The sequence below is a fragment of the Aethalodelphis obliquidens genome, unplaced genomic scaffold, assembly GCF_003676395.1.
Source record: "Aethalodelphis obliquidens isolate GAN/ISIS:26980383/991018 unplaced genomic scaffold, ASM367639v1 scaffold31, whole genome shotgun sequence".
Classification (NCBI taxonomy): domain Eukaryota; kingdom Metazoa; phylum Chordata; class Mammalia; order Artiodactyla; family Delphinidae; genus Aethalodelphis; species Aethalodelphis obliquidens.
Genome location: NW_020837975.1, coordinates 20,774,665 through 20,792,519, shown reverse-complemented (window position 1 = coordinate 20,792,519; position 17,855 = coordinate 20,774,665). Strand labels below are relative to the sequence as shown.

Here is a 17,855-nt window from a genome sequence, read left to right as displayed (position 1 = left end):
GAGTCACTAGCAAAATGGAACAATCCACTGTGAGCTGGTGGGCATTGCTACAGGCAGATGAAAAGAGGGCAGGGTGACTTACCTCATTTTACTCTAACCTTTGCTGACGAAGAACCTAGAAGGGGCAGAAGAAGTCTGGTTAGGAGGTGGAAGCCCATGATCAAGAAAGGTTGTAAAGGTCACTCCTTCCCTTGAGTTCAAGTCAGTATCCCAGATCATCATATAGTGAGTATAAAAAACCTGCTCATATGAGTGAAGATCCACAGTTGGAAATGAACATGAGAGGGGAGCACAGAACAGAGAGGTGACAGGCAAATATTCTTTCCCTTGCCTAAGAAGCAAAAAAAGGGAATTCTGGAAAGGTAGACAACTAAGTTTACATTATTCCAGAATGAATTATTAATCAGATGGCTTGTGAGCCTTCAGAAATGGGAGTAGCAATCTGGGAACCGATTCACAAGGAACGAGATGGTGTGGAAAACCAACTTCATTTCCTTTCTGATGGCTTTATAAGAGATTTATGATGGCAATGGTGATGGAGAGCTTCCTAAACTATTCTAGCAACCCTCCTACCCCCCGCCCCCCAGTAGCAAAAGAAAGGTTCTAGCTGCAAAGCCCAAGGTACCCTGCCACAGAATCAAGTTGCTTTGAAGTCAGGTGTTTTATTTGAAAAGTCCATGTGAATTTTGCATTCTACTTCATCATATTTCCATAGGTATCTAAATATTACATTTTAATTTGAAAGTTAAATTACTTTGCTTTGCTTTTCTGAATCTTTGCATGCAAGTGACACTCTAGGAGCAAATGCTGTGTTTATCCTGTGGCTTTGTCTACCCCTGGATGATGGCTCAGCTAAATGGATGTGTAGCTACATTACAGGCTCAGATTCAAAATGTATTTGAGCAATGGGTCCACATCAGTGAGACGACCCGTAACAACAATGAATGTAAATTCCCACATTGACATTTCAACAATAATACCACCTATGTCACTACCACCTAAAACTATAACAAGAACTGACTTTATCGGACACTTCCTTGCACCAAATTCTGGGCAGGTCCTTTTGTAGGCTTCATTTTGCTCCATCCCCCAAACACCTCTTTAAAAGAGTCTTTATGATTAGTAACTTCATTTTATAAACGTGGAAAAAAAAGCTTAGAGAGTCATGTCTTCAACAATGTCAGATGGATGGTAAATATCTGCTCGGGGATTCAAATCTAGCTGGCTGGCTTTCAAGCCTCACTTTTGCATTATAATGCTTCTCAGAAAATCGGCTGAACACAGGCAGCATGGTGAAATCCTCAGGTAATTGTGGCTCTGAGACTTTGAGTTCACCACCATCTTAATTTAAGCTTAGGGGATACAAGATGAACACAGTATTAGGTGCCATGGTGGGGAGGGCTTCGATAAAGGGAGACCACAACCTCAATGGTCAGCCAAACTGGGCTGCACAATATTAACATATTGCCAATCTACAGTAGGTGTAGAAGACAGTGAGTATGGAAGTCATGTCCTGGGTGGATACGGAGCTGGGAATGTTTTAGCATGAAGACGAGGAGATGACGTAGATGTGATAGTTATCCTGCTCATTATTTCTAGCAAAGTGTGGGAGAAACCATTTCGACATTGATTTGAAAAAAGATGTTCTAGTTGGACATGAGTTATAGTTTCTCAAGCAGTGATCCTTTGCCCTTTTCATCACCAGTCTTGGTCTTCCCGTGGGATATGCCAACTTCGTGGTGATGTCCCATCAGCATCTCAAAACTTGGGAGTATTGCTCTAGGAGACGGGACCCCTTGGATTCTCATCTCGGAGTTGCCTTATTTTTGTGTTTGACTTTATGCAAATCACCACTCTCTTTGAGTTACATTTTTTATGCCTCTACCTAATTTACCGGCTGAAATGAGATCGTACGTATGAAACTGTTACAAAGTGTAAAACATCGTGCATTATTATAACTAATAATCTTGGAGCTGGGTGCAACAATGCCTAAAGCCAGGATTATTCTTGAGTAAATATCACACCTGTTCGGGGCCATGCCCTGCAAACTCCATGCTCTCCTCTCCTCTGGACCACATATTTGTAGACTTTCTGTAATGCTACACTGCAGTTTTTCATTTTAAATCCAGTCTGGTTTCTCTCCTTAAAGCAAGAGGACTTTTAAAGCAAGTGGCTGGTAGTGTAACTGGCACATATATCGAATCTCCTTAGTCTGGGCGGTTAAGTAAGTTTAATTAATTTACTAAGTTAATGTTCCACTGCTAGCAACAGAGCCTCATTGCCATCAGCTGGGGAGAGGGAATTGAAAGCCTAAATGAGCTCATTTTTTCACAGTTGGAATTAGGGACCAGTTAGCCAGTTGTGTGGGTTTTCCAATTTCTCCATCTGCCCTGGGGGGATTCAGGCAATTCACTCCCCCATCACTGAATGTAAGAACAGGAAGAGGGAAGGGGAAAAGAAAAAAAAATTTTTTTCCTAACATTTGCTCCCATTTTTGGAACTGGAAGTATTGTCTGTGCATTGCTTCTTTGGTTGGGTTTGGAGAAGCTTTTGCTAATGTTCCTGATAGAGCTGGAAAAGAGAAAGGCCTCAGTGAAAGATATTTACCATGTGCATTTTCATTGCAGGGTGTGCAGATAAAGGGAAAACAAATAAACAATAAAAGAATGGAAACAAAATTACAGAAATTTGCAAAATTTGACAAATGGTGGCCTGTGGTTGCCACAAGCTAATGGCTTGCAATGATTAATAAGAGTAAAAATAATTGCATTTCATTAAGATTGATGACACCCCATTTAACCTCCCCTCTCGTTTCAGCCCTAAAGTGGAAAGAGATGAAGTTCTCATCTATAATAGCTCCTGTACCATTACCATGGAAACTGAGGCAAAGATGGAGTGTGAGACGCCTAATCAGCCAATTACCGCCAAGATTACTGAGATACAGAAAAGCTGGGGCCAGAACACTCAGGTATAATCAAATCTTTTTTACAGACTGATTCAAACAGCTCAAATTAAATTTGTAATATTGTGTACATTAAAAAAACAATTTAGCCCAAATGGCAGCGATATATAATATTAAATGCTCTCAAACTTTGAGGAGCTGGTCTAATGCACAGCATCTGAATTCATAGTTAACTATGGTTAATCATATATTTTCTCAAAAATAAATGAGTGCTGCCTGGGCTCTTTTAAAGCACATTCTGAACAGATAATCTCAGCATTTTGTCCTGCTTTCCACGAGCATGTTTGAAGGAAGCTCTCAGTGGTTTATTTCTCCATGAAATAAATGGCCTACAATTTAACCAGGCCCTTCTGGAAGGTTTCCAAATCACTCAGCCATCCTCAGTTGGTGGGATGGCAGTGTCTCCTGGTCCATCCCGAAAAGTCTGCGGGGTCATCTGGTCCAGCCTCCCTACCTCACCCATCCATTTTTAAAGCATCTTAGCCACCCCTCCAAGTGGGTTTTGTAAGAATGTGTCCTTAAAAGTCCCTTGTGGGAGATTCCACAGCCTCCCAGGAAATTTTCGAAAATTGAAATCAGAGACAAAGGGCTGTTTGGAAATGTATCAGATAATCTTTTACAACTCTCCAGGCTTCTCATGGTACACAGCTAAAAAATAATATTTATTGAGCACCTACTCCCTTAGGTGTCTTTCTCTTTATGAAAGTGATCCTCAGATCTCCCTCTTTTGTCTCTTTTATGGGAACAAACATTTATTGAGCGCCTATTAAGTAACACACGCTATTGGAGATCCTCTCATGAATGCTGCTCCGATGAAACCTTTGCAATCCCAAACTGTACCTCCTGGGTTCGTGAGGCCTGTTTTTTTACAACTTTTGGGCTGGTGCTGAAAAAACATGCAGTTACAAATAATGTGATTTTTCTGTCCTTTCTAAGCTGTTCCCTGTCTGCCTTTCCACCCCCCGTCCCCCGGGGTCTCCCTGTCCATCCTGTTACCTCCTAGGCTTTTCACACCCCTTTCCCAAACCTTCAGGTTGTTGCACAGGGCTGTTGCTTATTCCTTCATTGTGTCCCCCCCTGCCAAATTCACCTCTTCCTTTCAGTGTATTGATAGCTTTAATTCTTTATCTGCAGCACTATGGTCCCCTAATCACAGCCTCCTCTTCATGCCCGCGCCCCTTCTCAGCAGTTGGCTGGCAGTGATGTTTACTGTAGTGAGTGAGGCTGCTGAATCAGCATTGAATTGTAGAAAGAGAGCTGTGGGCTGAAGGCCAGCTGTGGGACACTGAGCATTCTTTAAGGCTTTCCAGGCTTCAGTTTCCACCTGGGGAATAATAAGCTGGGTTGTTAGGGTGCACCTCTGAGCAAATGCCGGTGACAGGAAGGAAGAGGCAGGTAGCACAGGGGTTAGGGGCTTTGAGCTGGACTGCTGGGAATGGAATACATCAGTTACCCCCTGGGGGACTTCAGGCAACTTAGCCCCTCTGTGCATCAGTTTTCTCATCTGTAAAGTGGGGAGAAAAATGGTACCCCCACTCCCCCCAAATAGGGTTGGTATGAGGATTCTAGCATGTGAGCCGCTGTGAACTGCACGTCACACACAGTAAATGTCCAATGTTGGTTGTTCTTGTCCATGCTCATTTGCTAGTCTCAGTGCTAGAAAATGATACAGGATCCTTTCTCCATAGTGCTTGCTGCTTTGACCAGATCATTTCACTTCTTAGATTTCATTGAATTTCCCATCATCTCAAAGACTAATTTTGAGTTTTTTGAGGGCCTTAAATGTCTGTCATCTTTAAATGTTTATACAGCATGTATTTATTGAGTTCCAATCATGTTCAAGGTCCTCTACTATGAAAGAGAAAAAAAAAATGTGGAAAGAGACCCCTCTTTAGGGGGCAGTAGGGAAGACAGGTCGTGTGTGGAGGTAGGTGAAGTTCAAAGAAGGACATGAAGAGTCAGTTCATCACAGTTGGATGTAATGTTGGACACCATCCGGCCAGTGACTCAGCAAGGGATGAGTTAACTGAGGTCCATAAAGAGAGGTGATCTGATAAATCACACAGCTGTAATTTGGCATCATAACCCATGCAGCCATAAGTCATTGTGGAGGAAATAAGCCAATTAATCTTTAGGAACCAGAGGGGCATGTGTCTAAACCTACTAGACTAATGTCAGTGCCTAGGAGACTCCAGTCCTGGGATGTGTGGTTGTCCCATAGATGTTGGGAAGTCTGGGGACCTTAGGTACACAATTGCCTTTTCTGGGCCTGGGAAGAACCAACACTGCCAGATGCTTTATCAGGGCTAGAGTTCTGGTCTCTAGGTCCAAGTACTATGTGAGAACCTTGGAACACTAGTTCCATGGAATGTTAAGTATTCTGGGACAAAAGGGTTCCAAACTCAAATACATTTATGAAAGTTGGATTAAAAATATATATATATATTTATATATAAAACATATATATATATATATATGTTTATTGAGAGCATTCAGTATGTGAATATATAATGTAAAATTCTAGGAGAGGGCTGTAGTGTGGAGTATTACCTGAACCTGTTTGTCCACAGAGCCCTTTATTCCCAGAATTTCTTTGGGGGCTGGTATCTGTCCTGCTGCCCTCACTTTGGGAACTGTTGCCCATGCCATGCTCTTCCCCCTACCCTAGAGTGGAGGGTCAGAGTGGGGAAGGTTACCTTCAGATGGGGCAGTCAACTGAAGGTAAGTAGGTAGCATTTGTATTATGCCAGGAATGATGGGCAGGGTTCAGGCAGGCGGGGAAGCAGAGGAAAGGTATTTTCGGTGGCGAAACGAGGATACACAAGGCACTGAGGCAAGAACCCACAGGAATAGTGTGAAGAGCATGGTGTATATGAAGGGGACTAGTGAGTCGTAGGTTTGTAAAGGTGGGCTAGGATGAGATTGTGATGGCAGGTTCAGCGTTTTGTCCTTTAATTCATCAGGAGACAAGTAGTCCTCAAGGAGTTACTGCAAGATCCCAGGCGTGCTTTAGTCACATTGGTCTGGTAGCTGGGTGTGGGACGCCCTGGGAAACGGAGGGGAGATGGGTGAGAGGTAATCGAAGGAGGGAAGTGGCAGAGGGAGTGGAGGGGAGGGGACACATGCAATAGTCAGCACTCAATAACTTGTGTTCGGCAAAGTGTTCAGAGAGATTGAAAATTCAATGTGGGAGGTGGGAAAATTATCGGTCAATTTTCCCAATGGTCTTTTCAGATGTTTGAAGTATATCTATATATCTATATCTATATATCTATATCTATATATCCATGCTCTTGATTCCAGAATTGTAATCTCCAGCCCAGAACTCTTTCCTGAACTTTCGATTCCCAAACTTCATTGCCTCCTGGCATCTTCACTTGGATACCGAAATGGCATCTCAAGTCTAACAGGTTCTGAGTTGAACTCCTGATCTCCACTGCTGCTCTCCCCTAGCGCCTCTTCCCCCCACCATAGTCCTGAACTGAGTTGATGGCAGCTTTTCAGTTGCTCAGGCTGTGGAGGCATCCTTGATCTTCCGAATCCCATGTCAGACCCATCAGGAAATTCTGTTGTCTGTACCTTTCATCCGACTGCTTTGTAGCAAGTCTACGGCTGTCGCCTCCGCCATCATCTACTGATGATTACAGAGCTGGTCTCCCTGCCTCTCCCTCTGCCTCCCCTTTCAGTCTATTCTAATGGAGCCCCAGTGACCCTTTCCAAATATGTCAGGTAATTACACTCCTCTCAAAACCTTTCCGTGGCTCCCAAATTCTCTCTCAATAAAAGCAAGTCCTTACACTTATCTAAAGGGCCATTCTCTGCACCAGCTTCCCACCTCCAACTCCTCTTTGGCTTCACCTCTTGTTTCTGTCACCTGTAGCTGGTCTGTCCAGGCCCAGCAGCTCCCTGCTGTTCCTGGAACACGCCAGGCTCACTTCCACACTGAAACTTTTGCATCTGTTCTCCCTCCTGCTTAAAATACTGTCTCCTCCTTAAAATACTGTCTTCTGCTTAAAATACTGTCTCTTTTTCTGTTTTGAATTGAAGTAGAGTTGATTTACAATATTGTGTTAGTTTCAGGTGTACAGCAAAATGATTTGATTATACACACACACACACAAACACACACATATATATGTATATATATATTCTTTTTCAGATTCTTTTCCATTATAGGTTATTACAAGATAATATAGTTCCCTGTAAATCCTTGTTATTTATCTATTTTATATATAGTAGTGTGTATCTGTGAATCCCAAGCTCCTAATTTATCCTTCTCTCTCCCCCCTTCCCCTTTGGTAACCGTAAGTTTGTTTTCTATGTCTGTGAGTCTGTTTCTGTTTTGTAAACAAGTTCATTTGTGTTAGGTTTTAGATTCCACATATAAGTGGTATTTGTCGATGGACATTTAGGTTGCTTCCATGTTTTGGCTATTGTGAATAGTGCTGCTGTGAACATTGAGGTGCATGTGTCTTTTCAAATTCGAGTTTCATCTTTTCCAGATATATGCCTAGGAGTGGGGTCACTGGATCATATGACAACTCTACTATTTTTAGTTCTTAAGGAGCCTCCATACTGTTCTCCATAGTGGCTGCACCAATTTTCATTCCCACCAACAGTGTAGAAGTGTTCCTCCATTCTCCATACCCTCTTCAGCATGTATTATTTGTAGACTTTTTGATGATGGCCATTCTGACTGGTGTGAGGTGATACCTCATTGTAGTTTTGATTTGTGTTTCTCTAATAATTAGCAATGTTGAGCATCTTTCTCCATCCCTTTTCAAGTACAGCCCTCTGTTTTAGCTTTTTGCTGAAATGTTACTTCCTCAATGAAGCCTACTTTTACCACAAAGTTACAACCCAGTGCTGCTCACTCCATATATCATACCTACAGTTTTCCTTAGTCTGCTTTATTTTTTCCATAGTCCTTATCACCTGCTAATATATTATGTAAGATACTAATTTATTTATTTATTTATTTATTTGCCGTACGTGGACCTCTCACTGTTGTGGCCTCTCCCGCTGCGGAGCACAGGCTCCAGACGCACAGGCTCAGCGGCCATGGCTCACGGGCCCAGCCGCTCCGCAGCATGTGGGATCCTCCCGGACCGGGGCACGAACCCGTCTCCCCTGTATCGGCAGGCGGACTCCCAACCACTGCACCACCAGGGAAGCCCCAGATACTAATTTATTATTTTTATTGTTTTGCATCTGACTTTTCTTGCTAGAACATGATCTCCAGGAAGGCAGAAATGCTTACCTGCTTTGTTTGATGGTGTATCCCAACTGCCTAGAACAGAGCCTGAATCAGTTGTACAAATGAACAATATAGAAATACAAATAAAGGCAGTTAAAAGAAGCCTTCTCATATGTTGCTTCTCCTATTCCATCCCCTGAAGAGTATATCTGAAAGGAGACACACACACACATTCACACACCCTGGTGTACGTACACTCATTTGCACACAAAGATGTTATTGCGTCATTAATACTGTTCAACTTGTATTTTTAAAAAACCTATTGATACTCTAGGGTATCAGCTCCTTGAAAAGAAGAATTTTGTTTTGTCACTGCTGTTTCCCAAAGCTTAGAACTATGCCTAATGCACAGCAGATCCTGTTAAAAATTATTGAATGGACGAATGGATTTATGAATGAGTGAATGCATCATGGTCATCTTTCCATTTTAGCACAGGTACATTTGTCTGTTCTTCAGAAGACATTGATTATACCTACTGTGTATCGCCGTGGTACATGAAACAAGGGAAAACATATTAGAAAAAGCAAAAATCTAAGAGTGCTAGAGAACACAATAAGGTGCCATAAGACAGCCAGAGGTTTTGAGGGATTTCTGAAGGATAAAGAGTGGATTGGGTTGGATGGGTAGAGAAATCACAGCAGAATAAACACAAGGCAAAGCCAGTTTAGAGAAAATGGATAGAAAGAGTCAGCTATACTTTTCAGTGGAGCTCCAGGAGAAATTACAAACTTGAGAGTCATATAGGGCAGGTATCAGGGTAACTGAAGAAAGGATTGCTTGGGAGAACTACAAGGGCCATTTCCCTTCCTTTTCCCTCTCCCTTTCTTTTTCTCTGTCCCTGTGTACTCAGAGTGGTGGCTCTGTGGCTCTCAAGACAAAGTCTTAAGAGCAGCTCACAAAACAAAAAGGGGATTATTTGCTTGGGGACAGGAGATGGGTATGGTCCTTTGTGAGTATTAGAGTCTTTGTTAAACTTGGCCAAACCCAAGGCAACTCTGAAACTCCAGGACAGACTCAGGGAAAGAAGGAAGAAAAGGGCAGGGAAAACAGCATTCTCCTCATTTCTGCCTCGAAGGAATCCCTTTACTTTCCCTCCACTCATCCAGATGTTTCACCTAGCAATTTCAGTTGTGATAACTTGAAGAGGTTTCTCTGAACATCTGATCTGCCATATCAGTGGAAAAAGAAGTTGGAAACAGTGCTATTAAAGTTATCTGGGAGATGATTTTAAACCTGGAATCCTATACCCCATCAAATACTATCTGGAACAGAAACAAAATAAAGACATGTACGCTATACAAAATTCAGAACGTTTATCACCCCTGTGCACTCTCTGAAAAATCACGTGCTCTGGCAAACCATAAAATGAATCCAAGGATGAAGATGATATGAGAAACAAGAAACAGTAATGAACAAAGAACCTGAAAATAGCAAAACCGGAGTAAAAATGGGTGAAAATATGGCTGTGAAGCTTAACGTAGTTAACAATGAACTCTTAACCAAACTGAGGCAGGAACCTCCTGTTTCAAGTAGATATAATAAAAGGAGGACAAGAAACAGAGGCATAAACCTCCCTTTTTGATAAAATGAGATTTTTGTAGCACATGCACAGCATTATGTGAAGATGGAAGGTATATGGGAGAATGCGGAGGACTTCATGGGGAGGAGGAAAGCCAAAATTAAGTTCCTGCAAAGGGACATTTAGATAAAAAGCAAGACAGTTTGCTCTACTGGGCCCTAGAAGAGCTTTGGATTTAGAGAAATTTAGGTACCAGGAAACGGTCATGAGGCAGGAAGGGGTTGCTTGAAATCCTCGATAAAGAGTGTCTGGAGCCCAGGACCTTGCTACTGGTGGACCCAAGCAGACATCTCTTTCCTACTCCTTCCTCCAGGAAGCAGGGGCATAATTTATGGACAGATTGATTAATTAGGTGCCTGGTATCAAGCACGGGGGAGGAGGGGATGGAGAATCTCGAAGATGATTGGAAGATCTGGTTACTCTTTGAAGAGAGGTCAGCCTTCCCCGACCCCGCATGAAATTCTGTCCTTTGCCCCCAGCTCCAGCATCCTGGCAATTCATGTTCTATTCTTTCCAGAAAGGACACTAAAAGATACTTTTCTGGAGCAATTAAACCTGAGTAAAGACCCACAGATTTGGACATTTGGAAGCCTCATGACATCCCGCTTATACAGATCGTTCACTTAGATGTTTACTGCGTTGCTCTTAAATGTGAATGGACAGACTTCTGGTTTTGGCCACGAGAGAGTGATGATTTTAGACTTACCCTCCTGCTGTACACAACTGTGAAACCAGTTGGAATATATTTCAGGCTTTGGATAATAGATGGCACAAGGCTGTGATCCTTGAGAGAAGGGAAACACACAAGGAGAGCAACTTTCTGTCTGAGAACAGTATTCCAGGGAAAGAGACCTCAGGCAGAGAGAAGCAGTCTCCCTATGGGAGCCATCGGAGGCTGGGGCTCAGGGTTGCTTATGTAGGTAGGTATGGAAATGGAAGAGGAGGTAGGAGGGATAAGAAAATATTTAATGAGATAATGGCCAACATTTTTTCAGATTTGATGAAAAGTACAATCCCATAGATCCAAAAAGCTTAATGAATCCAAATCAGAGGAAACATTAAGAGATCCATTATTGGAGTTTTCAATACTGTTGAGATGTCAGTCCTAAGTAGTATTTAGAGACAATGCAATTCCAATAAAACAACCCAGCTTTATTTTTTGGTAGCAGTTTCCAGGCTGATTAAAAATTTCTATGGAAATGTAATGAATAGCAAAATCTACCTTTAAAAAGAACAAACTTTGATGACTTACTCTGCCCGATTTCAAGTCTACTATAAAGCTATGGTAGTCAGTAGGAGTTCCAAGCAAGATCTCATTTGAAAGGAGGTTTCTGTTGCTGAAAGTATCTTTGAAAACTCTTGCTGCAGTGTCGTGGAAGCCAGGGGAGGGGAGGGATTGAAGGAAGGGGTGATGAGGCACATCAAAAGGTAATGTGATCAGGAGGTCCTTAGTGATGCTTGAGGCTGCAGGACAGTATTGTTGGGGAGGAAAACCAGATTTTGAGGGGTTAAGGAATAAGTGAGTGGTGAGTAAATGTAGGCAGCTGATACAGATCACAAGTAGGAAGGGAAAGGAGGGATGCAGGTAAGTATTGTGGTGGGCAGCCAGCCCCTTCCTTGTGCCCATACTCACTACCTCACTATCATTGGCGCTAGGGATGGTTTCTTATGTTAAAGGTGCTTTGATTCAAGCTGGAGTCTTCAAGAATGTTACTTGATTTGACGAGACCAAGTCTCTGCAGGTCTCTCACTCTATTCATTCTTCTACTGACTGCAAACTAGCTTTCACGCCCCTGATATTTGGCTGTTAAAAGAGCAAAACCCCACTGCTTAACTTAATCCCTACTTTTTGTTTAAGGAGCTTCTCCTAGAAAATTGGTACAATACAGTGATGCAACAAATTTTACATTTTCTTTATAATGTGTATAGCTAGTTAGAGGCTAATTTGAAACTACTTTCTATTCCCTAATTGATTTTTTTTCTTGTATTACTGAAATCCCCAAACACTTTTTCTCTTTTGTTTTTTCTCCTTTCCTTTCTTCTCCTTTTGGTTTTTCTTCTTTCCTTTTCTTTTTCTTTCTTTTCTCCCTTCTCCTTCCTTTTCCCTTCCCTTCCCCTCCCCTCCCATCACTTTCTTCCCCTCTCCTCTTTTCCTTTTTCTTCTTTTCTCTCTCTTCTTCCTTTTCTTCCCTTTAAACCACCTCTTTTATTCAGTGTTTGTCTTCAGGGATGTGTGCCTTTGGAGGGAGATGCTTTTGGAAGCAGAGTTGAGCTGGTCATTAAGCCTAAGTGCCTAACAATTAAGTGCTAGTCACCTCCCAAGATGAATGGATATTTAACTGATTTTCCAGAACTGTATCTTTTAACTAAGAACGTACAGCAGCTCTGCAGTTAGTTCCCTGTGTGGTAGTCTCCTCCACTATCCAGTTCTCATCTGTTTTGAGCCCTAGGAAGCTTGGCACACTCCCACCCCTTTTTGAAGTGTGATGGGCCATGTCACTTGCTTAGCGTGTGGATAGAAACACTTCATGTCTCGGGCTCGACTCTCCAGCCCTCTCTTTTCCTTTGCCGTGATGACTAAATGGTCCAGAGTGTGGTGTCAACTTATAGAGGACAGCTATTCCATCCTGGAGACTTGCCAACATTTGTAGTGGACTTTGTGTTGTGCCCATGAGGATTTGGGGTTGTTCGTTACTGCACGTCATCTAGCCAGTCCTAGCTATAGACTAATGACCCCATCTAACCTTTAGCCTGGTGGCTGATTCACCGCATTCCACGTGATGCCTTTAATTCTTCTCTGTGATTCCACATGGAATGATGTCCTGGTTTATGTTCTTGGTGGCAGGGATGACAAGCTGGACTATGAGATGGGGCCATTAGGCAGAACTTATGGCCTGATGGGAGTTAGCGGGGTAAAGCCAGTCTCCTTACCAGACTCTGAATTCCCACTTTCCTCCCCCTTCATTGGTGGTGTGCTTCCATTCTCACCCTGATGCCCGGAAGATCCTCTGTGGAATTTTCTAGTGCTGAGAAATTAATCATCTTCTTTTGCAGTGTTGTTGCAAACTGTGGGAGTTTGGGGGATCGATGTGGCTATTTCTGGTATCTCTACCTGTGCTGAATCTCTGTTTATTTCCTCCTAAGAATCACTCTGGAACACTATGTACGAAGAAAGTCTGTTCCAACAGAGCATATATTTATACTGTAGTCTCTATCCATATCCATAGCCCTGTAGAATCTATGTATAGGTGTTTTTCCATTACACTTATGCTCTTTCGTTTCTTTCTTTAAATTTTATTAAAAAAATCTTATTACGAAGATTTCAATCACAAGGGAAAAAGAACACGACTCAAGGAGACTTAATAAAGTGACTCACAGAATGGCTCATGGGACAGAAAAGCTCAGTCAGGAGTCATAGGCATGGCCTGACTTAATAGTTCCGTGCTCACTCATGAGATAGCTCTTCCCATGTGTCTGCCCTGCCTTCTGTGGGGTCAGATTCAACCTAAGGCTGCCTCCTCTGTGGGCAAAAGATAGTTGCCAGTAGCGCCCAGGGCTACTTGCTCCCCTATCTACATTGCGTGTGAATAAAGGGGTCTTTTATGGGCGTGGTTTCAGAAGGAGGAAGTTTCTTTTCCAAAAGCCCTCAACAAATGTCTCTTCATGACTCATTGGTCCAAACTGAGTCATTGTACGTGACCATACTGCCTTGTGCTCAGGGTGATAGGATCTGCTGGCTGCTTTTGGCCAATTATTGCGGACCTTGGAACAGAGTCAATCCCAGCCCCCAGCGCCTGGATGAGAATATGACAGCAGTGATGCCTGGAAGGAAAATCTTAGGGCTACTGATGAAGGGGAATAGGCATTGGAAGGTCAGCCAACACTTGACCATAATGGCTTCACTTTTGTCTTTATGGCTCTAAACTAAGGCCTCTTCCTCTGATTCTCCTCACTGGTCCTTTGTGATAATCTAAGGCATTGCTGTTGCATGGAATTTTGATGGGGGTGAGAACGAGGCACCAATAAGGGATCTGGCCAAGTGAAAAGGAAACAAAGAGTTTGGTAAACCTCCCTTAGAATTCCGTAGAGTGTTTGGTTTAAGAAACAAACAAATAAACAAGCAAATGAGAAAGCATAACGACTACATAAAACACACATACCTTCAGTAGCCTGCAGGACCTCAAAACCAGTTATGTGTTTCTTTTGCGATGTGCATCTTCCTGATTCAAAATGACAGTAGTCGTTTTTATGATGTACCAGCTCCCAAAGGGGATGGCTCATCATTCAGTTCTAACCTTCTTCTAACAACAAAGAAAAGAGCAATCTAGGGAAAGAAATGGTCTGTTATAGTGTTTGTTTCTCATAATGGGTCTTCCTAAATGCTTGGCAAATATTAATTAATCCTCCCAGTGTCCCTTTAGTAATGAATACCTATATATACACGGGGTGGAGTAGACAGAGTCAACTGACCAAGGCCCCTCCATGAATTAATGTCAAAAGCAAGGGCCTGGACTGTTGGGCTCATGGCTCCAGTACCAGTCGCTTGAAGGCACTGCCATTTAACTTCTTTACTTCCCAGAGGGGAAAAGTATGCATGGCCAAGCAGAAGCAAATATATTTTGTTCTGTTTCTGCTTGACACCAAGGAGTATGCATTGGACACCACGTGATGACTTTACTAAGACAGTGAGCAAATACAGCAGTATGGCCAGCAGAGAGGGCAAGGTACTTTTACACTGGGAAGATAAGATTATTGTCCTCAACCCTTCTCAAATATCATTTACAGATCACTCTCAGGGTGCCAGCCTTTTTTTTTTTGGCCATGCCATGCAGCGTGCGGGATCTTAGTTCCCTTTTCAAAGAAGACTTTGCAACTATGAAGGGCTTGGATAAAATAATTTGGTAAACTTTGAAAGGGTTGGGTTAATTCTACAGATGAATAACCCCTACTGTGTGGAATGTTCTCTTCGGTAGGGGAGATATAAAAACCCCAATAACTGTAGTATAAGCAAAATGTAATAAATGGGATAATAAAGGTATTCATATTTTACTGTGCAAATCAGTGAAGGCCAAGAAATCTTCTGGATGGAAAAATCATTACCTACAAATTCCCTGGAAGGTGTGTCATTTTATCTGGGCCTAAATTTATGAGGATTTGAAGGATAAGGGGAGATAAGGAGAAAATGTATACTAGTGAAGAGATGAGTGTTACAGAATCCCAGAAGTGGGAAAACATGGTTTTTATATAAGTAATTGTATTTGGCTGGAGTGTAAAGTTTGAAAGGAATTAATGGGGAAGGGAGTCACTGGAAACAAAGGTTGGGAAACATAAGCTGTCTTGAGTGTGAAACTAAGGAGTGTGGATTTAATCCAGGAGAAAATGTAGGACTGTTTGAGGCTTTGTAAATTTCATAGCTGCCACTTTGTCTCATGAGATATCCCTTAGGGCTGGTATCAGAGTCAGAACCGCTGGCTGAAGTGTGGCCCGACGCCAGGTTAGTACTGACAGCTCAGATGCAAGTGGATGCAGGGCAGTGCTGAGGCAGGAGCCCAGGAAAGGAGGCATCAGAAAGCTGCAGCTGAGAGAGGGTTGAGGATGGGTGTGCTGAAGGTAATATGGAGAGACACCCCATGTCTCGTTGAGGGACAGGAAAGCACAGGTGATTCTGTGCTGTGAGTGACAGAGAGGCAGTGTGGGACAGTGGTCGGTCTGAGAGTGGACGACCTGGGTCCTACCTCCCAGCTTGGGTATCACCTACCTGTGTGATTCTGGGCAAGTCCTTGGGAGAACCTCAGTTTCATCTGTAATGAGCAATGGGACCAATGCAGCATCTTCCAAGGTGGGTTCTGTGGACAATTAGTAACAAAGAATGGCCCGTTAGAAAAAACGGTCTGGGGTCAAATAAGTTTGGGAAACGCTGCAGACTCACTCACGAAGTCCACATTAAGGGGAAGGTAGTTTCATTCTGTTGAACTCAGCTTTTCCCAGACCTCTGTGCTCACAAGAATCTTACTTATTTCCTGCTTCCATGCAATACCCATTGGCTGCCTGGGGAACATTTTGGGAAATTTTGGACTAGATCATTTTCAGGAAAGGTCCCATCCTCACATTCTCTGATCCTGTCACCTCTGAAGGTTTCTTCTCAGTCAAGATTTTACAAATCCAAAGGAAGTTTTCTCCTCCAGTCTGATTGAGGGAATTTTCCTACCTATAATGTAGGATCGACTATCATCCCCCCAGTCAACTTTCTCTCAGAGTTGAGGCAAGGAGTTCTTTAAAAGTGTTTTTGAAAGTGCTTTGAGATCCTTAAGGAAGGAGATCCCTGGTGGATTCATCATATGACTTCATTAGAAACGTTGTATGCTAAGGAGCCTTCGACTTCACCTTCTAGTTTGGAATCATCATATTTCTAACGTACTCTATTAACCAGGAAAGAGTTGAGGGATTATTTTTTTCTTCTCTTTTTTGCATCTGTATATAATGTAATTTAACCTAGCAAAAAAGACACTGATTGTCCCACAGGACTTAATTAACTCCCAGCTTCATGGTGAGCTGCAGAAATAATAAGAAAAGGAAAAGTTCGGGTGTTCCATACCTGTCCACTTCCACCTCTGGTGCATAATGAGATGTCAGGAGTGGTGACACTGATGAGATGTGTAAAACATGCTGATTGCAGGAGGCGGCGAGCTGCCGGCTTGGCTCCTGGGAACGCTGGCCGGGCTGGAGGAGCCGCAGACCCAGGGAGCAGTAGTTTTCTTCAGATGACAATTTCCAGCGTCCTCCCCACCCTGCCACCTGAATGGTGGTTTTGCTAACCTTTAGCTCTGTCTTCTGCACCCTGGTCGGAGGTTATGACAATTGTCACAGGACAGATGCCATGTTTATTAAGCTGCCTGTAGCAAATCTGGACAGGTAGTGCAGGATTCTACCAGCCAGCCCTCGGGGGAGCCCATTAAGAAATTGCAGGGCTAATAAAAATCATGCTGGATAAAATTGCAGTCCTCTGGTGCCACTCTATAATGGGTTGAATCTGGTTTTAAATTTTAATGGGGGCAGAGACTGAAGGTTTGAATTGGGACCCTTGTCCCAGCAGCCCTGAAAGTTGTACCTTCTTAATCCAGAGCTAGAAGAGTGCAGGGAGAGGACAGGCTTGCTTCTCTCTTTGTGCGAGGCTTCTGCACATTTGAGATAGGAATTCATTAATGTTTCTTACACATTAACAATGGAAAAGACTCCTGGAAGAAAGCCTCACTCTGCTATGTGGCATGAAATCTGGGCTACAGCTCACATCCTCTAGCCTCACATTGATTGAAGCCTTCAGCACCCAGGCCTTGAGGGGGCCTAGAAAACGCATGGGGAACAATTCCCAGTTCCTCGGCTTGGTAAAATTGTTATAAAACTGTCCTGTACTGGTAGCTTCTTGAAAAGGAGATTGTGTAGTTCTCTTGCAGAGCCATTCCAGCATTTAAATTCATCTTCACATTGTTCCCCCTCCAATCCAGGGGCCACAGCCTCAGAAGGTGATTCTTCGTTCCTTTGCTGAATCCCTTCTGCTCACAGAATTCATCACTTCATCTGGATAAATCTATGGTTTTCAAACATTAAAATGGAACAACCAAGTGTATACTTGCTGTTTTGGGAAGACTGAGGAAAATGGAAGGAAAAACATAATAGGGTATTTCAGTAGTAGATATGATACCATCTAGGGAAGTATATTCTGTATTTTCCTGGAAAGAAACACTGCTATTACTAAGGGAAGGACGTAACGTTGGCTGAATAGTGACTTCTTCTTCTTGGCTGCTGAGTGAAGCCCTTTACTTGAACTTCGCGTTCAACCCTCAGAATAGAGCTCTGACGTGATTACTATTATCATTTCCATTTTTTGGCTGTGCCGTGCAGCATGCGACATCTTAGTTCCCCAACCAGGGATCGAACCCATTCCCCTTGCATTGAGAGTGCAGAGTCTTAACCACTGGACCACCAGGGAAGCCCCTATCATCTCCAATTTACGGATCCATAAAGGCTCAGAGAGGTTCAGTAGCTTGTTTCAGGACCC

The 17,855-nt window shown here is 42.9% G+C and overlaps 1 protein-coding gene across 1 annotated transcript in view; it reads left to right on the top strand.

Moving 5' to 3' along the window:
• The window catches only part of PKHD1 (PKHD1 ciliary IPT domain containing fibrocystin/polyductin), a 404,235-nt gene that overhangs the window by 79,605 nt on the left and 306,775 nt on the right, over positions 1-17,855 (top strand). The window contains exons 34-35 of the mRNA XM_027126840.1: positions 2,818-2,968; positions 4,119-4,176. Of these exons, the coding sequence (XP_026982641.1) occupies positions 2,818-2,968; positions 4,119-4,176 (209 nt within the window). The remainder of the gene's footprint in view (positions 1-2,817; positions 2,969-4,118; positions 4,177-17,855) is intronic.